This window comes from Tachysurus vachellii, chromosome 3 (genome assembly GCF_030014155.1).
Source record: "Tachysurus vachellii isolate PV-2020 chromosome 3, HZAU_Pvac_v1, whole genome shotgun sequence".
In the NCBI taxonomy this organism is placed as follows: Eukaryota; Metazoa; Chordata; class Actinopteri; order Siluriformes; family Bagridae; genus Tachysurus; species Tachysurus vachellii.
The window spans coordinates 3,853,513-3,875,873 of NC_083462.1; the positions used below are offsets into that span (position 1 = coordinate 3,853,513).

A 22,361-nucleotide genomic window follows, 5' to 3' on the forward strand; every position below is an offset into this window, starting at 1 on the left:
ACGTGGCCACAATGTACCTGTGTTTATTAAAAGTATGGAATGAATTCTTAATTCGTGGCCACAGTATGACCTCTCTCTCTTTATATGCATTAATATGTATAAACACAAGATATCCTTTATATATACAGTATATAGAACATATTCACACACACTGAACTAAAAAAAGGGATTGAATTATAACAGCGTGGCCACGATGCCAGAAAACATCTTGATGTTCCCCAAGACTTTTGGGAAAATACTCTGTGGACTGATGAGACAAAAGTTAAACTTTTTGGAAGGTGTGTGTCCTACAGTATTACATCTGGCATAAAAGTGCTCGAAAACCATCCAATGTGGCAGAAATCCAACAATGCTGCAAAGATGAGTGGATCAAAATTCCCCCACAGCCCTGTAACAGACTCATTGCAAGTTATCACTATTGCTTGACTGCAGTTCTTGCTGCCAAGGGCGACCCAGCAAGGTATTAGGTTTAGGGGCAAACACTTTCACACAGGGCCATGTGGGTTTGGATTTTGTTTTCTCTTAATAATAAAAACCTTCATTTAAAAACTGCATGTTGTGTTTACTCGTGTTACCTTTGACTAAAATTTAAATTTGTAATAAATATTTAAATTTTAAACAGGAAATAAGGTAGATGAAGAGGAAGGACAGATTCCTCAGACTTCTATAAATAAATGAGGCATTTTCACTAAAACTTTACTATAAACTTTATAACACAAAAAGTGTCTCCTGTTCTTCAGTGTATTCAGTTCTGATATTTAGTGCACTACAGTAAAGTGTCCTGGATCAGATGACTGGAGGATTTTTAGATTTAAATCAGAAAAACAAATGTACAAAAATTATATTACACTAAAATTAAAACATTTAAAATGTCACTGGAAGTCTGGGATGTTTTTGTAAGAAAATCATTAAAAGATTGTTTAGATTTCACTACTGAAAAAATCATATATTAATTTAAAATTGAGTTCCTTATTATATATTTCCTTAAAAATAAAAGAGTTCTTTTATCAGCTGTGGAGCACAAACACTAAAGAAAGTCTGAGAAATCTGTAATAACTTACTGTTTAAAGCTGAGGTGTGAGATGTAGGGCAGACACTGAAGGAAACTCCTCACTTTACTCTCTTCATCTGAACAGTCTCTCAGCTCCACTGGTATCTTCTGTGTTTGGAGTTTCAGCACTTCTAGGAGGTCGGAGACTTTTCTCTCTGAGAGATTTATGGACCAAACAGGAAGTGACTGGTAAACTGGCAGCAATGCTGGAAGGACAGTCCTGTGTGTTTTACTCTCATACTGCTTCACATGTGAGAACAGATCCAGCAGGAAATCACTGTTATAAACTGTAGAGTTTTCTCCATAAGGAAAAGATGTGTGATTACACACTGATGCTAACAGCTCCAGTGATTTTCCCCCTGTGTGTCTGTCAATTTCTGTAGTGTGATGGAGGAGATTCATCAAGAACTCTGTGTGTTTCTTCCTCTGGGAACAATCACTAAAAATAAATAAATAACATTAGAAATATGAACCCAAACACTTTATATTGTTAATAATTTTTGGAGAAACAAAGATTCATCTTCCATCATCATGATTGCTTTTATCCAACATCATGATAATGGTCAGTTATAACAGATCCACAAACTCCACTTCCCAACATGCACCACAGCCTACAGTCATGTCTGCACCAGACTCCACTTCCTACACTGTACATTCACTTCCTCATTCAGTCACCTGACTTCTGATCACACACCTGTTCTCAGTCACACCTGCACTCGGTCTACACGTCTTATAGAGATTCACACACGCACACACACACGCACACGCACACGCACACACACACACACACACACACACACACACACACACACCTGAGGGATTCACACAGTTTCTGCTTTGTTCCTGTCTGTACCGAGTCTTTTGGTCACTGTTTCTGCTCTCCTGGTTTCAGCTAGTTTCTGGACCTTGTTACCTTTCTTATTGCCTTGATCATTCTGTTCTGTTTACTGATCATCTGACCTGTGTCTGTGTTTCTGACCATCAATTTGTTAGTAATTTAGTTTCATTAAAGCTGTTTCACCTGCATTTGTGTTTGTCTCAGGATCTCAATAATCATGATAATTAGCTAGATAATATTAAAAGGAGTTATATCTAATAAAATCTTATGTTTTTGTTTGTAACTATAAAGAATAAAAAGGCCACATGACTGAACCTGTGTGTGTTTGTAACTCTCCCATTTTCACAACTTAAACCAATAAACACAAGTCAAATATGATCAATGTAACACTGAGCAAATCAAAGCACCTGTTTAAAGAAAGTAGTGAATTTAAAGGAGCTGTAATAACCAAACAGGAAATAAGGTAGATGAAGAGGAAGGACAGATTCCTCAGACTTCTATAAATAAATGAGGCATTTTCACTAAAACTTTACTATAAACTTTATAACACAAAAAGTGTCTCCTGTTCTTCAGTGTATTCAGTTCTGATATTTAGTGCACTACAGTAAAGTGTCCTGGATCAGATGACTGGAGGATTTTTAGATTTAAATCAGAAAAACAAATGTGCAAAAATTAAATTACACTAAAATTAAATAATTTAAAATGTCACTGGAAGTCTGGGATGTTTTTGTAAGAAAAACATGAAAAGATCGTTTAGATTTCATTACTGAAAAAATCTAATTTAAAATTGAGTTCCTTATTATATATTTCCTTAAAAATAAAAGAGTTCTTTTATCAGCTGTGGAGCACAAACACTAAAGAAAGTCTGAGAAATCTGTAATAACTTACTGTTTAAAGCTGAGGTGTGAGATGTAGGGCAGACACTGAAGGAAACTCCTCACTTCACTCTCTTCATCTGAACAGTATCTCAGCTTCACTGGTATCTTCTGTGTTTGGAGTTTCAACACTTCTAGAAGGACGGAGACTTTTCTCTCTGAGAGATTTATGGACCAAACAGGAAGTGACTGGTAAACTGTCAGCAATACTGGAAGGACAGTCCTGTGTGTTTTACTCTCATACTGCTTCACATGTGAGAACAGATCCAGCAGGAAATCACTCTGTTCTTCATAATAACCTGGCATCACTTTCTTCACTGTCTCCTGGATGTTTTGTGGTTGTTGTAGAGCTGGTTGCAGACACAAATCCAGTAGAAATTTTGTCCATTTCTTCTTTTTCTCTTCGTCTGTAAAGTGAGACCTGGAGAAAAGTGAAAGATTCACATTATTACAGTAAACACAGAGAGAACTCTCACACATACAGAGAGAAAAATACAGAAGAAATAAAGTTTTTCCACTTTACTTACTTTTGTTTTTGTTAATATTTTATAATTATTAATAAATAAAAAATAATAATAAATTGTACAGTGTATATAAAGTACATTTAATTGATTCTGTACTTCTATTAAGTGTAAAATATTAAACAACAGGATTTGTAAATAATCAGAGTCACTTAAAGGGGCAGATCACATTTTTTTCCCACATTTGACACTTTCTAAACTCTTGTATGGTGATTTCTAGACACCTCAGGAAGTTTTAATAACAGCTGATTAAATCATTTGTTAAAATTAATTAAAATTAAACAGTGGTTTGTCTTCCTCCAGAACCTGAACCTACGACCCCTAAAGAAGAGAACAGACTGAACACAACAGGATCACGCTGACCATCACAAACAACTGGAGGTTTTAGTGGTTTATGTTTTCTGTTTAAAAAATAAATTGAGGAATCGAATAGAGGAAACACAATTACTGCACTTAGACTCACAAATCTATCTTATTATAATTTACTGTACAAAATGATCCTTAATGGATGAAATATACATATTGAAACATCATGTAATGATATAAAACTCTCTGAGTGACTAGAAATCAATCGCTCAAATGTGTAAAAAGGTGAACTTCCACTTTAAGTGTAAAAGTTACAACATCTACATGTAATATGAAGATCAGGACACAGAATTTACTCATCAGGGTGTAATGATGCTTCATGAGTCTAAAATGTGACGATGTTCATCACTGAAATGTACAAAACACATCACAGAGCTCAGCTTTCTATTAATGACACATATAATACATTTGTAGTGTTTGAACATCAGAAGTCCTCATCTGTACAGCTCATAGAGTTCAATTATAGAGAGCACGCTGGTCACATGATCACATTCTGTCATGGAGAGTCTGCACCATCACCAGGAAATAAACTCTGGACTTCTGTTTCTGGTTAAAATGATGCCTCAGACTCTGTTACGGAGCTCAGCATGTTTCACTCCATTATTTCCCCAAATCAGAGACTTTATTTATTCAGTCACATTTTTTGGAAGAATTTATAAATGTATTTATTAAAGTTATGAACCAGCAGAACATTTAGTTTACAATATTAAACTGACAGCAATTATAAACAGGGCTTTAATCAGCTGTGGAGCTCAGAGCAATAAAACAGAGCTGAGAAATATAAAAAGCTGGATGTTGTGTCTTTTTAAAGTTAGTTCACCCAAAAAATACAAATGATGTAATTAATTATTCACTCATGTTGTTCTACACCTTTAAGACATTTGCTCATCTTTAGATACAAGTGCTTTGGTATTACAATAATATAATTTAACACTGAACAACAATGAAATAAATTTTGTAAATAAGTAATCGGAGAAAAATAATAAAAGGACGATGTAATTTACTGTCATGTCTGTGATGTGATCATTGCTCATCTGTAGGTCATCATATAAATTCTGAATTGATCTACAGTGGTGTGAAAAAGTGTTGGCCCCCTTCCTGATTTTTTTTTTTTTTTTGCACATTTGTCACACTTTATTGTTAATGTCCAATCAGTTATTAGGTTTAGGGGCAAACACTTTTTCACACAGGGCCATGTGGGTTTGGGCTTTGTTTTCCCTTAATAATAAAAATTGGAAATATGACTAATATTTAAATTTGTTTGATGATCTGAAACATTAAAGTGTGACAAATGTGCAAAAAAATCAGGAAGGGGGCCAACACTTTTTCACACCACTGTATGACGTGTCACCCGACAGCATTTACATTGATTTAAAGGCTTTTGCATGTCTCCTTGTCTTACACATCTCAAGCAGTAGTTCCAGTGCATCTACTTTAATCTTAGATAAAGTCCCTAACAAGAGACAGAGACCTGAGGATACAGTCTCACAGTCTGATAAATAAGTTAGAACAAAGCTGGATGTTGTGTCTTTTTAAAGTTAGTTCACCCAGAAAATACAAATGATGTAATTAATTACTCACTCATGTTGTTCTACACCTTTAAGACATTTGCTCATCTTTAGATACAAGTGCTTTGGTATTACAATAATATAATTTAACACTTCTTGTTGTGCAATAATGTAAATAAATAACTAAGATTTCATTAAAAAAAAGCTTCCTGTTCTGAAGATGAACAAAAATATTTTGGGTTTGGAAACACATGAGTGAGTAAATGATGACAAGAATTTCATCTCTGGGGGAACAAATTTAATTCCCTTCTCAGTCTGTAGAAATTTGTGAATCACCATGTTCATGCTTTTTTTAATAGTTGGTTGAAGATGTACTAAAATTCAAGTCTGGTGGTGAAGCAGAACTACAATGCCCCTTTTCCACCGAGGCAGTTTGAGTGCAGGTTCGGAGCCTAATTTAGAACCAGTTCTTTCTTTTTCGACAGCCAAAGCACCGGCTCTGAACCAGGAAAAGTGGTTCTTAAGTAGCACCAAAACGTTGCTGGTCTAGACTTAAGAACCGCTTGTGTCAGGGGCTGTGGGTGGGGCTGTGGTGGGGCTACTGTTAGCGCATTTGATAATGTACCTTAAGTATACTAATGTTTAATACACTTTTACTTTACCGCGATATGATACATTATCAGCACACATGATAATCAGTAGCTACATGCTAAGGCTAAGTTTTTTCTGTGTTAATGATAAAATAATGTTATGTACTTTCTCGATTACAACCTCCGTTTATACAGATTACATGGAGCTGCACGTACACGTTGGATTCGCCGCGTTTGGGTGTTAACGTAGGTTCACAAAGTCATGAGCATTAACAGTAAAGCAACATCCGCCATTTTTGTGTTTGTGTTTGTCGCTGCTGCGCTAAAGTTGCTGGGACACGTGACACGTATACAGTGACGTCAGACGCGGCTCTGTGATGCTCTCTAACCGGTGGAAAGGCAAACTGGTTCTTAGAAGGTTCACCAGTGAAACCAACTTTGAACCAGCACCAGTGCTAGCTCTGAACCAGCACCCGGTTCTTTTTGGTGGAAAAGATGCACAAGAGTATCAAGATACAGCAACGCTTACGGATGTGACCAGAAGACAAATGATTAACATATTGGTGGCTCACATGATTCATTCATTCATTCATTTTCTACCGCTTATCCGAACTACCTCGGGTCACGGGGAGCCTGTGCCTATCTCAGGCGTCATCGGGCATCAAGGCAGGATACACCCTGGACGGAGTGCCAACCCATCACAGGGCACACACACACTCTCATTCACTCACGCAATCACACACTATGGACAATTTTCCAGAGATACCAATCAACCTACCATGCATGTCTTTGGACCGGGGGAGGAAACCGGAGTACCCGGAGGAAACCCCCGAGGCACGGGGAGAACATGCAAACTCCACACACACAAGGTGGAGGCGGGAATCGAACCCCCGTCCCTGGAGGTGTGAGGCGAACGTGCTAACCACTAAGCCACCGTGCCCGGCTCACGTGATTAATACATTTGCAAATGAAGATTTGTGTAAATGAACCAATTTGATATCTTAGGTAACTTCCTCATAAAGCAATCAGAGAACAGTATACTCATGGCATAGTGATGCTGTTCCCTTCCCTCAGAGATCCCTGTTCCAAGAAAGACTATGTAAGTCATTGTTTGCTTTACTTGTCCTACTTGCAATGCTGTCACAAGCTTTTTCTAAAAGTTTGACATTTGATTCTTTGTGATTTTGGCCTAAATGTGATGAAGGAATAATAATAAAAAAAATCGGGTTACCCCGTGCACATGTCTGGCCATGTCACTAGTGCAGGGATGAATAAAGAGTCTGGAGATGAAGTCACACCCTGAACATGTCTTTATCTCTCCACTTACACGAGTCTCACTCAGACAATCACATGATCTTTCAGTCACAGTTAACCACTTTATCTTCATCAAGTAGGTTTTACAGAACTGAATAAACCAAACAGGAAATAAGGTAGATGAAGAGGAAGGACAGATTCCTCAGACTTCTATAAATAAATGAGGCATTTTCACTAAAACTTTACTATAAACTTTATAACACAAAAAGTGTCTCCTGTTCTTCAGTGTATTCAGTTCTGATATTTAGTGCACTACAGTAAAGTGTCCTGGATCAGATGACTGGAGGATTTTTAGATTTAAATCAGAAAAACAAATGTGCAAAAATTATATTACACTAAAATTAAAACATTTAAAATGTCACTGGAAGTCTGGGATGTTTTTGTAAGAAAAACATGAAAAGATCGTTTAGATTTCACTCCTGAAAAAATCGAATTTAAAACTGAGTTCAGGATGAGTCACATTTATTTGCAGAAATATTTCCTTAAAAATAAAAGAGTTCTTTTATCAGCTGTGGAGCACAAACACTAAAGAAAGTCTGAGAAATCTGTAATAACTTACTCATTAAACCTGAGGTGTGAGATGTAGGGCAGACACTGAAGGAAACTCCTCACTTCACTCTCTTCATCTGAACAGTCTCTCAGCTCCACTGGTATCTTCTGTGTTTGGAGTTTCAGCACTTCTAGGAGGACGGAGACTTTTCTCTCTGAGAGATTTATGGACCAAACAGGAAGTGACTGGTAAACTGTCAGCAATACTGGAAGGACAGTCCTGTGTGTTTTACTCTCATACTGCTTCACATGTGAGAACAGATCCAGCAGGAAATCACTGTTATAAACTGTAGAGTTTTCTCCATAAGGAAAAGATGTGTGATTACACACTGATGCTAACAGCTCCAGTGATTTTCCCCCTGTGTGTCTGTCACTTTCTGTAGTGTGATGGAAGAGATTCATCAGGAACTCTGTGTGTTTCTTCCTCTGGGAATAAAGACTAAAAATAAATAAATAACATTAGAAATATGAACCCAAACACTTTATATTGTTAATAATTTTTGGAGAAACAAAGATTCATCTTCCATCATCATGATTGCTTTTATCCAACATCATGATAATTGACAGTTATAACAGATCCACAAACTCCACTTCCCAACATGCACCACAGCCTACAGTCATGTCTGCACCAGACTCCACTTCCTACACTGTACATTCACTTCCTCATTCAGTCACCTGACTTCTGATCACACACCTGTTCTCAGTCACACCTGCACTCGGTCTACACGTCTTATAGAGATTCATACACACACACACACACACACTCCTGCACTCGGTCTACACGTCTTATAGAGATTCATACACACACACACACACACACACACACACACGCACACACGCACACGCACACGCACACACACACACACACTCCTGCACTCGGTCTACACGTCTTATAGAGATTCATACACGCACACACACACGCACACGCACACGCACACACACACACACACACACTCCTGCACTCGGTCTACACATCTTATAGAGATTCATACACACACACACACACCCACACCCACACCCACACAGACACACACGCACACGCACACGCACACGCACACGCACACACACACACACTCCTGCACTCGGTCTACACATCTTATAGAGATTCATACACACACACACACACACACACACACACCCACACACACACACCCACACCCACACACACACACACACAGACACGCACACACAGACACACACACACACACACACACAAACACACACACACACACACACACAAACACACACACACACACACCTGAAGGATTCACACAGTTTCTGCTTTGTTCCTGCCTGTACCGAGTCTTTTGGTCACTGTTTCTGCTCTCCTGGTTTCAGCTAGTTTCTGGACCTTGTTCCCTTTCTTATTGCCTTGATCAGTCTGTTCTGTTTACTGATCATCTGACCTGTGTCTGTGTTTCTGATCATCAATTTGTTAGTAATTTAGTTTCATTAAAGCTGTTTCACCTGCATTTGTGTTTGTCTCAGGATCTCAATCATCATGATAATTAGCTAGATAATATTAAAAGGAGTTATATCTAATAAAATCTTATGTTTTTGTTTGTAACTATAAAGAATAAAAAGGCCACATGACTGAACCTGTGTGTGTTTGTAACTCTCCCATTTTCACAACTTAAACCAATAAACACAAGTCAAATATGATCAATGTAACACTGAGCAAATCAAAGCACCTGTTTAAAGAAAGTAGTGAATTTGGAGGAGCTACAATATTTATTCAAAAATATTCCACTCACTGGGACAGAAAATTAAATATGTTACACAGCTTTTGATTAATTTAGGTCCCAGCAATTCCCCCTCGGCCCTGGACTACAGTCATGTTACCCCGTGCACATGTCTGGCCATGTCACTAGTGCAGGGATAAATAAAGAGGAAGGAGTCGAGAGTCTGGAGATGAAGTCACACCCTGAACATGTCTTTATCTCTCCACTTACACGAGTCTCACTCAGACAATCACATGATCTTTCAGTCACAGTTAACCACTTTATCTTCATCAAGTAGGTTTTACAGAACTGAATAAACCAAACAGGAAATAAGGTAGATGAAGAGGAAGGACAGATTCCTCAGACTTCTATAAATAAATGAGGCATTTTCACTAAAACTTTACTATAAACTTTATAACACAAAAAGTGTCTCCTGTTCTTCAGTGTATTCAGTTCTGATATTTAGTGCACTACAGTAAAGTGTCCTGGATCAGATGACTGGAGGATTTTTAGATTTAAATCAGAAAAACAAATGTGCAAAAATTAAATTACACTAAAATTAAAACATTTAAAATGTCACTGGAAGTCTGGGATGTTTTTGTAAGAAAAACATTAAAAGATTGTTTAGATTTCAGTACTGAAAAAAATCGAATTTAAAACTGAGTTCAGGATGAGTCACATTTATTTGCAGAAATATTTCCTTAAAAATAAAAGAGTTCTTTTATCAGCTGTGGAGCACAAACACTAAAGAAAGTCTGAGAAATCTGTAATAACTTACTCATTAAAGCTGAGGTGTGAGATGTAGGGCAGACACTGAAGGAAACTCCTCACTTCACTCTCTTCATCTGAACAGTCTCTCAGCTTCACTGGTATCTTCTGTGTTTGGAGTTTCAACACTTCTAGGAGGTCGGAGACTTTTCTCTCTGAGAGATTTATGGACCAAACAGGAAGTGACTGGTAAACTGTCAGCAATGCTGGAAGGACAGTCCTGTGTGTTTTACTCTCATACTGCTTCACATGTGAGAACAGATCCAGCAGGAAATCACTCTGTTCTTCATAATAATCTGTCATCACTTTCTTCACTGTCTCCTGGATGTTTTGTGGTTGGTGTAGAGCTGTTTGCAGACACAAATCCAGTAGAAATTTTCTCCATTTCTTCTTTTTCTCTCCGTCTGTAAAGTAAAAGCTGGAGAAAAGTGAAAGATTCACATTATTACAGTAAACACAGAGAGAACTCTCACACATACAGAGAGAAAAATACAGAAGAAATAAAGTTTTTCCACTTTACATACTTTTGTTTTTGTTAATATTTTATAATTATTAATAAATAAAAAATAATAATAATTGTATACTGTATATAAAGTACATTTAATTGATTCTGTACTTCTATTAAGTGTAAAATATTAAAAAACAGGATTTTTAAATAATCAGTCACTTAAAGGGGCAGTTCACCTTTTTTCACATTTCTAAACTCTTGTATGGTGATTTCTAGACACCTCAGGAAGTTTTTATAACAGCTGATTAAATCATTTGTTAAAATTAATTAAAATTAAACAGTGGTTTGTCTTCCTCCAGAACCTGAACCTACGACCCCTAAAGAAGAGAACAGACTGAACACAACAGGATCACGCTGACCATCACAAACAACTGGAGGTTTTAGGGCTTTATGTTTTCTGTTTAAAAAATAAATTGAGGAATCGAATAGAGGAAACACAATTACTGCACTTAGACTCACAAATCTATCTTATTATAATTTACTGTACAAAATGATCCTTAATGGATGAAATATACACATTAAAACATCATGTAATGATATAAAACTCTCTGAGTGACTAGAAATCAATCACTCAAATGTATAAAAAGGTGAACTTCCACTTTAAGTGTAAAAGTTACAACATCTACATGTAATATGAAGATCAGGACACAGAATTTACTCATCAGGGTGTAATGATGCTTCATGAGTCTAAAATGTGACGATGTTCATCACTGAAATGTACAAATCACATCACAGAGCTCAGCTTTCTATTAATGACACATATAATACATTTGTAGTGTTTGAACATCAGAGGTCCTCATCTGTACAGCTCATAGAGTTCAATTATAGAGAGCACGCTGGTCACATGATCACATTCTGTCATGGAGAGTCTGCACCATCACCAGGAAATAAACTCTGGACTTCTGTTTCTGGTTAAAATGATGCCTCAGACTCTGTTACGGCGCTCAGCATGTTTCACTCCATTATTTCCCCAAATCAGATACTTTATTTATTCAGTCACATTTTTTTGGAAGAATTTATAAATGTATTTATTAAAGTTATGAACCAGCAGAACATTTAGTTTACAATGTTAAACTGACAGCAATTATAAACAGGGCTTTAATCAGCTGTGGAGCTCAGAGCAATAAAACAGACCTGAGAAATATAAAAAGCTGGATGTTGTGTCTTTTTAAAGTTAGTTCACCCAAAAAATACAAATGATGTAATTAATTATTCACTCATGTTGTTCTACACCTTTAAGACATTTGCTCATCTTTAGATACAAGTGCTTTGGTATTACAATAATATAATTTAACACTGAACAACAATGAAATAAATTTTGTAAATAAGTAATCGGAGAAAAATAATAAAAGGACGATGTAATTTACTGTCATGTCTGTGATGTGATCATTGCTCATCTGTAGGTCATCATATAAATTCTGAATTGATCTACAGTGGTGTGAAAAAGTGTTGGCCCCCTTCCTGATTTTTTTTTTTTTTTTTTTTGCACATTTGTCACACTTTATTGTTAATGTCCAATCAGTTATTAGGTTTAGGGGCAAACACTTTTTCACACAGGGCCATGTGGGTTTGGATTTTGTTTTCCCTTAATAATAAAAATTGGAAATATGACTAATATTTAAATTTGTTTGATGATCTGAAACATTAAAGTGTGACAAATGTGCAAAAAAATCAGGAAGGGGGCCAACACTTTTTCACACCACTGTATGACGTGTCACCCGACAGCATTTACATTGATTTAAAGGCTTTTGCATGTCTCCTTGTCTTACACATCTCAAGCAGTAGTTCCAGTGCATCTACTTTAATCTTAGATAAAGTCCCTAACAAGAGACAGAGACCTGAGGATACAGTCTCACAGTCTGATAAATAAGTTAGAACAAAGCTGGATGTTGTGTCTTTTTAAAGTTAGTTCACCCAGAAAATAAAAATGATGTAATTAATTACTCACTCATGTTGTTCTACACCTTTAAGACATTTGCTCATCTTTAGATACAAGTGCTTTGGTATTACAATAATATAATTTAACACTTCTTGTTGTGCAATAATGTAAATAAATAACTAAGATTTCATTAAAAAAAAGCTTCCTGTTCTGAAGATGAACAAAAATATTTTGGGTTTGGAAACACATGAGTGAGTAAATGATGACAAGAATTTCATCTCTGGGGGAACAAATTTAATTCCCTTCTCAGTCTGTAGAAATTTGTGAATCACCATGTTCATGCTTTTTTTAATAGTTGGTTGAAGATGTACTAAAATTCAAGTCTGGTGGTGAAGCAGAACTACAATGCCCCTTTTCCACCGAGGCAGTTTGAGTGCAGGTTCGGAGCCTAATTTAGAACCAGTTCTTTCTTTTTCGACAGCCAAAGCACCGGCTCTGAACCAGGAAAAGTGGTTCTTAAGTAGCACCAAAACGTTGCTGGTCTAGACTTAAGAACCGCTTGTGTCAGGGGCTGTGGGTGGGGCTGTGGTGGGGCTACTGTTAGCGCATTTGATAATGTACCTTAAGTATACTAATGTTTAATACACTTTTACTTTACCGCGATATGATACATTATCAGCACACATGATAATCAGTAGCTACATGCTAAGGCTAAGTTTTTTCTGTGTTAATGATAAAATAATGTTATGTACTTTCTCGATTACAACCTCCGTTTATACAGATTACACGGAGCTGCACGTACACGTTGGATTCGCCGCGTTTGGGTGTTAACGTAGGTTCACAAAGTCATGAGCATTAACAGTAAAGCAACATCCGCCATTTTTGTGTTTGTGTTTGTCGCTGCTGCGCTAAAGTTGCTGGGACACGTGACACGTATACAGTGACGTCAGACGCGGCTCTGTGATGCTCTCTAACCGGTGGAAAGGCAAACTGGTTCTTAGAAGGTTCACCAGTGAAACCAACTTTGAACCAGCACCAGTGCTAGCTCTGAACCAGCACCCGGTTCTTTTTGGTGGAAAAGAGGCACAAGAGTATCAAGATACAGCAACGCTTACGGATGTGACCAGAAGACAAATGATTAACATATTGGTGGCTCACATGATTCATTCATTCATTCATTTTCTACCGCTTATCCGAACTACCTCGGGTCACGGGGAGCCTGTGCCCATCTCAGGCGTCATCGGGCATCAAGGCAGGATACACCCTGGACGGAGTGCCAACCCATCGCAGGGCACACACACACTCTCATTCATTCACACAATCACACACTACGGACAATTTTCCAGAGATGCCAATCAACCTACCATGCATGTCTTTGGACCGGGGGAGGAAACCGGAGTACCCGGAGGAAACCCCCGAGGCACGGGGAGAACATGCAAACTCCACACACACAAGTTGGAGGTGGGAATCGAACCCCCGACCCTGGAGGTGTGAGGTGAACGTGCTGACCACTAAGCCACCGTGCCCGGCTCACGTGATTAATACATTTGCAAATGAAGATTTGTGTAAATGAACCAATTTGATATCTTAGGTAACTTCCTCATAAAGCAATCAGAGAACAGTATGCTCATGGCATAGTGATGCTGTTCCCTTCCCTCAGAGATCCCTGTTCCAAGAAAGACTATGTAAGTCATTGTTTGCTTTACTTGTCCTACTTGCAATGCTGTCACAAGCTTTTTCTAAAAGTTTGACATTTGATTCTTTGTGATTTTGGCCTAAATGTGATGAAGGAATAATAAAAAAAAAATCGGGTTACCCCGTGCACATGTCTGGCCATGTCACTAGTGCAGGGATGAATAAAGAGTCTGGAGATGAAGTCACACCCTGAACATGTCTTTATCTCTCCACTTACACGAGTCTCACTCAGACAATCACATGATCTTTCAGTCACAGTTAACCACTTTATCTTCATCAAGTAGGTTTTACAGAACTAAATAAACCAAACAGGAAATAAGGTAGATGAAGAGGAAGGACAGATTCCTCAGACTTCTATAAAAAAATGAGGCATTTTCACTAAAACTTTACTATAAACTTTATAACACAAAAAGTGTCTCCTGTTCTTCAGTGTATTCAGTTCTGATATTTAGTGCACTACAGTAAAGTGTCCTGGATCAGATGACTGGAGGATTTTTAGATTTAAATCAGAAAAACAAATGTACAAAAATTATATTACACTAAAATTAAAACATTTAAAATGTCACTGGAAGACTGGGATGTTTTTGTAAGAAAAACATGAAAAGATTGTTTAGATTTCACTCCTGAAAAATATCATATATTAATTTAAAATTGAGTTCAGGATGAGTCACATTTATTTGCAGAAATATTTCCTTAAAAATAAAAGAGTTCTTTTATCAGCTGTGGAGCACAAACACTAAAGAAAGTCTGAGAAATCTGTAATAACTTACACATTAAAGCTGAGGTGTGAGATGTAGGGCAGACACTGAAGTAAACTCCTCACTTCACTCTCTTCACCTGAACAGTCTCTCAGCTTCACTGGTATCTTCTGTGTTTGGAGTTTCAGCACTTCTAGGAGGTCGGAGACTTTTCTCTCTGAGAGATTTATGGACCAAACAGGAAGTGACTGGTAAACTGTCAGCAATGCTGGAAGGACAGTCCTGTGTGTTTTACTCTCATACTGCTTCAGCTGTGAGAACAGATCCAGCAGGAAATCACTCTGTTCTTCATAATAATCTTCTTCTTCCTCATATTCTTCAATCTCTGTCATCACTTTCTTCACTGTCTCCTGGATGTTTTGTGGTTGGTGTAGAGCTGTTTGCAGACACAAATCCAGTAGAAATTTTCTCCATTTCTTCTTTTTCTCTCCGTCTGTAAAGTAAAAGCTGGAGAAAAGTGAAAGATTCACATTATTACAGTAAACACAGAGAGAACTCTCACACATACAGAGAGAAAAATACAGAAGAAATAAAGTTTTTCCACTTTACATACTTTTGTTTTTGTTAATATTTTATAATTATTAATAAATAAAAAATAATAATAAATTGTACAGTGTATATAAAGTACATTTAATTGATTCTGTACTTCTATTAAGTGTAAAATATTAAATAACAGGATTTGTAAATAATCAGAGTCACTTAAAGGGGCAGATCACATTTTTTTCCACATTTGACACTTTCTAAACTCTTGTATAGTGATTTCTAGACACCTCAGGAAGTTTTAATAACAGCTGATTAAATCATTTGTTAAAATTAATTAAAATTAAACAGTGGTTTGTCTTCCTCCAGAACCTGAACCAACGACCCCTAAAGAAGAGAACAGACTGAACACAACAGGATCACGCTGACCATCACAAACAACTGGAGGTTTTAGTGGTTTATGTTTTCTGTTTAAAAAATAAATTGAGGAATCGAATAGAGGAAACACAAATACTGCACTTAGACTCACAAATCTATCTTATTATAATTTACTGTACAAAATGATGCTTAATGGATGAAATATACACATTAAAACATCATGTAATGATATAAAACTCTCTGAGTGACTAGAAATCAATCGCTCAAATGTATAAAAAGGTGAACTTCCACTTTAAGTGTAAAAGTTACAACATCTACATGTAATATGAAGATCAGGACACAGAATTTACTCATCAGGGTGTAATGATGCTTCATGAGTCTAAAATTTGACGATGTTCATCACTGAAATGTACAAAACACATCACAGAGCTCAGCTTTCTATTAATGACACATCTAATACATTTGTAGTGTTTGAACATCAGAGGTCCTCATCTGTACAGCTCATAGAGTTCAATTATAGAGAGCACGCTGGTCACATGATCACATTCTGTCATGGAGAGTCTGCACCATCACCAGGAAATAAACTCTGGTCTTCTGTTTCTGGTTAAAATGATGCCTCAGACTCTGTTACGGAGCTCAGCATGTTTCACTCCATTATTTCCCCAAATCAGATACTTTATTTATTCAGTCACATTTTTTTGGAAGAATTTATAAATGTATTTATTAAAGTTATGAACCAGCAGAACATTTAGTTTACAATGTTAAACTGACAGCAATTATAAACAGGGCTTTAATCAGCTGTGGAGCTCAGAGAAATAAAACAGATCTGAGAAATATAAAAAGCTGGATGTTGTGTCTTTTTAAAGTTAGTTCACCCAAAAAATACAAATGATGTAATTAATTATTCACTCATGTTGTTCTACACCTTTAAGACATTTGCTCATCTTTAGATACAAGTGCTTTGGTATTACAATAATATAATTTAACACTGAACAACAATGAAATAAATTTTGTAAATAAGTAATCGGAGAAAAATAATAAAAGGACGATGTAATTTACTGTCATGTCTGTGATGTGATCATTGCTCATCTGTAGGTCATCATATAAATTCTGAATTGATCTACAGTGGTGTGAAAAAGTGTTGGCCCCCTTCCTGATTTTTTATTTTTTTTTTTTGCACATTTGTCACACTTTATTGTTAATGTCCAATCAGTTATTAGGTTTAGGGGCAAACACTTTTTCACACAGGGCCATGTGGGTTTGGATTTTGTTTTCCCTTAATAATAAAATGACTAATGACTAATATTTAAATTTGTTTGATGATCTGAAACATTAAAGTGTGACAAATGTGCAAAAAAATCAGGAAGGGGGCCAACACTTTTTCACACCACTGTATGACGTGTCACCCGACAGCATTTACATTGATTTAAAGGCTTTTGCATGTCTCCTTGTCTTACACATCTCAAGCAGTAGTTCCAGTGCATGTACTTTAATCTTAGATAAAGTCCCTAACAAGAGACAGAGACCTGAGGATACAGTCTCACAGTCTGATAAATAAGTTAGAACAAAGCTGGATGTTGTGTCTTTTTAAAGTTAGTTCACCCAGAAAATACAAATGATGTAATTAATTACTCACTCATGTTGTTCTACAACTTTAAGACATTTGCTCATCTTTAGATACAAGTGCTTTGGTATTACAATAATATAATTTAACACTTCTTGTTGTGCAATAATGTAAATAAATAACTAAGATTTCATTAAAAAAAAGCTTCCTGTTCTGAAGATGAACAAAAATATTTTGGGTTTGGAAACACATGAGTGAGTAAATGATGACAAGAATTTCATCTCTGGGGGAACAAATTTAATTCCCTTCTCAGTCTGTAGAAATTTGTGAATCACCATGTTCATGCTTTTTTTAATAGTTGGTTGAAGATGTACTAAAATTCAAGTCTGGTGGTGAAGCAGAACTACAATGCCCCTTTTCCACCGAGGCAGTTTGAGTGCAGGTTCGGAGCCTAATTTAGAACCAGTTCTTTCTTTTTCGACAGCCAAAGCACCGGCTCTGAACCAGGAAAAGTGGTTCTTAAGTAGCACCAAAACGTTGCTGGTCTAGACTTAAGAACCGCTTGTGTCAGGGGCTGTGGGTGGGGCTGTGGTGGGGCTACTGTTAGCGCATTTGATAATGTACCTTAAGTATACTAATGTTTAATACACTTTTACTTTACCGCGATATGATACATTATCAGCACACATGATAGTAGGTAGCTACATGCTAAGGCTAAGTTTTTTCTGTGTTAATGATAAAATAATGTTATGTACTTTCTCGATTACAACCTCCGTTTATACAGATTACATGGAGCTGCACGTACACGTTGGATTCGCCGCGTTTGGGTGTTAACGTAGGTTCACAAAGTCATGAGCATTAACAGTAAAGCAACATCCGCCATTTTTGTGTTTGTGTTTGTCGCTGCTGCGCTAAAGTTGCTGGGACACGTGACACGTATACAGTGACGTCAGACGCGGCTCTGTGATGCTCTCTAACCGGTGGAAAGGCAAACTGGTTCTTAGAAGGTTCACCAGTGAAACCAACTTTGAACCAGCACCAGTGCTAGCTCTGAACCAGCACCCGGGTCTTTTTGGTGGAAAAGAGGCACAAGAGTATCAAGATACAGCAACGCTTACGGATGTGACCAGAAGACAAATGATTAACATATTGGTGGCTCACATGATTCATTCATTCATTCATCTTCTACCACTTATCCGAACTACCTCGGGTCACGGGGAGCCTGTGCCTATCTCAGGCGTCATCGGGCATCAAGGCAGGATACACCCTGGACGGAGTTCCAACCCATCGCAGGGCACACACACACACTCTCATTCACTCACACACTCACACACTACGGACAATTTTCCAGAGATGCCAATCAACCTACCATGCATGTCTTTGTTCCGGGGGAGGAAACCGGAGTACCCGGAGGAAACCCCCGAGGCACGGGGGGAGCATGCAAACTCCACACACACAAGGCGGAGGCGGGAATCGAACCCCCAACCCTGGAGGTGTGAGGCGAACGTGCTAACCACTAAGACACCATGCCCGGCTCACGTGATTAATACATTTGCAAATGAAGATTTGTGTAAATGAACCAATTTGATATCTTAGACAACTTCCTCATAAAGCAATCAGAGAACAGTATACTCATGGCATAGTGATGCTGTTCCCTTCCCTCAGAGATCCCTGTTCCAAGAAAGACTATGTAAGTCATTGTTTGCTTTACTTGTCCTACTTGCAATGCTGTCACAAGCTTTTTCCAAAAGTTTGACATTTGATTCTTTGTGATTTTGGCCTAAATGTGATGAAGGAATAATAAAAAAAAAATCGGGTTACCCCGTGCACATGTCTGGCCATGTCACTAGTGCAGGGATGAATAAAGAGTCTGGAGATGAAGTCACACCCTGAACATGTCTTTATCTCTCCACTTACACGAGTCTCACTCAGACAATCACATGATCTTTCAGTCACAGTTAACCACTTTATCTTCATCAAGTAGGTTTTACAGAACTGAATAAACCAAACAGGAAAGAAAAACTTTATAACACAAAAAGTGTCTCCTGTTCTTCAGTGTATTCAGTTCTGATATTTAGTGCACTACAGTAAAGTGTCCTGGATCAGATGACTGGAGGATTTTTAGATTTAAATCAGAAAAACAAATGTGCAAAAATTATATGACACTAAAATTAAAACATTTAAAATGTCACTGGAAGTCTGGGATGTTTTTGTAAGAAAAACATGAAATGATTATTTACATTTCACTACTGAAAAAAATCATATATTAATTTAAAACTGAGTTCAGGATGAGTCACATTTATTTGCAGAAATATTTCCTTAAAAATAAAAGAGTTCTTTTATCAGCTGTGGAGCACAAACCCTAAAGAAAGTCTGAGAAATCTGTAATAACTTACTCATTAAAGCTGAGGTGTGAGATGTAGGGCAGACACTGAAGGAAACTCCTCACTTCACTCTCTTCATCTGAACAGTCGCTCAGCTTCACTGGTATCTTCTGTGTTTGGAGTTTCAACACTTCTAGGAGGACGGAGACTTTTCTCTCTGAGAGATTTATGGACCAAACAGGAAGTGACTGGTAAACTGTCAGCAATGCTGGAAGGACAGTCCTGTGTGTTTTACTCTCATACTGCTTCAGCTGTGAGAACAGATCCAGCAGGAAATCACTCTGTTCTTCATAATAATCTGTCATCACTTTCTTCACTGTCTCCTGGATGTTTTGTGGTTGGTGTAGAGCTGTTTGCAGACACAAATCCAGTAGAAATTTTGTCCATTTCTTCTTTTTCTCTCCGTCTGTAAAGTGAAAGCTGGAGAAAAGTGAAAGATTAACATTATTACAGTAAACACAGAGAGAACTCTCACACATACAGAGAGAAAAATACAGAAAAAATGAAGTTTTTCCACTTTACATACTTTTGTTTTTGTTAATATTTTATAATTATTAATAAATAAAAAATAATAATAAATTTTACACAGTATATAAAGTACATTTAATTGATTCTGTACTTCTATTAAGTGTAAAATATTAAATAACAGGATTTGTAAATAATCAGTCACTTAAAGGGGCAGTTCACCTTTTTTTCCACATTTGACACTTTCTAAACTCTTGTATGGTGATTTCTAGACACCTCAGGAAGTTTTATTAACAGCTGATTAAATCATTTGTTAAAATTAATTAAAATTAAACAGTGGTTTGTCTTCCTCCAGAACCTGAACCTACGACCCCTAAAGAAGAGAACAGACTGAACACAACAGGATCACGCTGACCATCACAAACAACTGGAGGTTTTAGTGGTTTATGTTTTCTGTTTAAAAAATAAATTGAGGAATCGAATAGAGGAAACACAATTACTGCACTTAGACTCACAAATCTATCTTATTATAATTCATTGTACAAAATGATCCTTAATGGATGAAATATACATATTGAAACATCATGTAATGATATAAAACTCTCTGAGTGACTAGAAATCAATCGCTCAAATGTGTAAAAAGGTGAACTTCCACTTTAAGTGTAAAAGTTACAACATCTACATGTAATATGAAGATCAGGACACAGAATTTACTCATCAGGGTGTAATGATGCTTCATGAGTCTAAAATGTGATGATGTTCATCACTGAAATGTACAAAACACATCACAGAGCTCAGCTTTCTATTAATGACACATCTAATACATTTGCAGTGTTTGAACATCAGAGGTCCTCATCTGTACAGCTCATAGAGTTCAATTATAGAGAGCACGCTGGTCACATGATCACATTCTGTCATGGAGAGTCTGCACCATCACCAGGAAATAAACTCTGGCCTTCTGTTTCTGGTTAAAATGATGCCTCAGACTCTGTTACGGAGCTCAGCATGTTTCACTCCATTATTTCCCCAAATCAGAGACTTTATTTATTCAGTCACATTTTTTTGGAAGAATTTATAAATGTATTTATTAAAGTTATGAACCAGCAGAACATTTAGTTTACAATATTAAACTGACAGCAATTATAAACAGGGCTTTAATCAGCTGTGGAGAACTAGAACTACAAGAGCTACAGAATCCCTACAGAAAGCCACGCCCAATCTTTGCACGTTCGCCTCACACCTCCAGGGTTGGGGGTTCGATTCCCGCCTCCGCCTTGTGTGTGTGGAGTTTGCATGCTCTCCCCGTGCCTCGGGAGTTTCCTCCGGGTACTCCGGTTTCCTCCCCGGTCCAAAGACATACATGGAAGGTTGATTGGCATCTCTGGAAAAATTGTCCGTAGTGTGTGAGTGCGTGAGTGAATAAGAGTGTGTGTGTGTGCCCTGTGTAAGGGTTGGCACTCCGTCCAGGGTGAATCCTGCCTTGATGCCCGATGACACCTGAGATCATGACCCGAGGTAGTTCAGATAAGCAGTAGAGAATGAATGAATGAATGAATGAATGAATGTAGTTTTTGTAGGACTAAAACTTGGAAAAATTATGCAGTGTGATGTAATCAGAGTCAATTAAAGGGGCAGTTCACCTTTTCTCACATTTGACACTTTCTAACCTCTTGTAGGGTGATTTCTAGACACCGTCATGTGTAAAAACTAAATAAATAAAAAAACAGAGTGGTTTGTCTTCCTCAAAAACCTGAACCTAAGACCCCTAAAGAGGAGAACAGACTGAACACAACAGGATCACGCTGACCATCACAAACAACTGGAGGTTTTAGGGCTTTATGTCCTATAAAATGAAGTTTTGAGGAAAATGACAGAGGAAACTGCTGCGATGATCAGATTCACCAAAACCTGGATGTGTGCAGAGTCTGAATAAAACATAGATCTTAAATGTATGATGTTTATGAGCAAGAATATCACACAAAGAAAACATACAGGCACTGAAAAAGTGTAGAGATCACTTAAGACTCATAATAAACATGTTAATAAAGATGTGGTGAGTGACATCACATAATTACTACTGTATTTGGCCCATTAAATAAAGCAGCAAATAATTTCACTTTAAATTCATATTGATTTGGTTTAGTAATAA

At 37.2% G+C, this 22,361-nt stretch overlaps 1 protein-coding gene across 3 annotated transcripts in view; it reads right to left on the reverse strand.

Moving 5' to 3' along the window:
- The window catches only part of LOC132842608 (uncharacterized), a 164,910-nt gene that overhangs the window by 133,604 nt on the left and 8,945 nt on the right, over window positions 1-22,361 (reverse strand). For 2 of the 3 annotated variants that reach the window (XM_060865372.1, XM_060865369.1), the window contains exons 6-9: window positions 19,760-20,167; window positions 14,954-15,388; window positions 10,112-10,519; window positions 7,623-8,051 (exon numbers count right to left, since the gene is read on the reverse strand). In XM_060865372.1, coding sequence (XP_060721355.1) covers window positions 7,623-8,051; window positions 10,112-10,519; window positions 14,954-15,388; window positions 19,760-20,167 — 1,680 coding nt within the window. The remainder of the gene's footprint in view (window positions 1-7,622; window positions 8,052-10,111; window positions 10,520-14,953; window positions 15,389-19,759; window positions 20,168-22,361) is intronic. The other variant, XM_060865371.1, reaches the window with a different exon arrangement.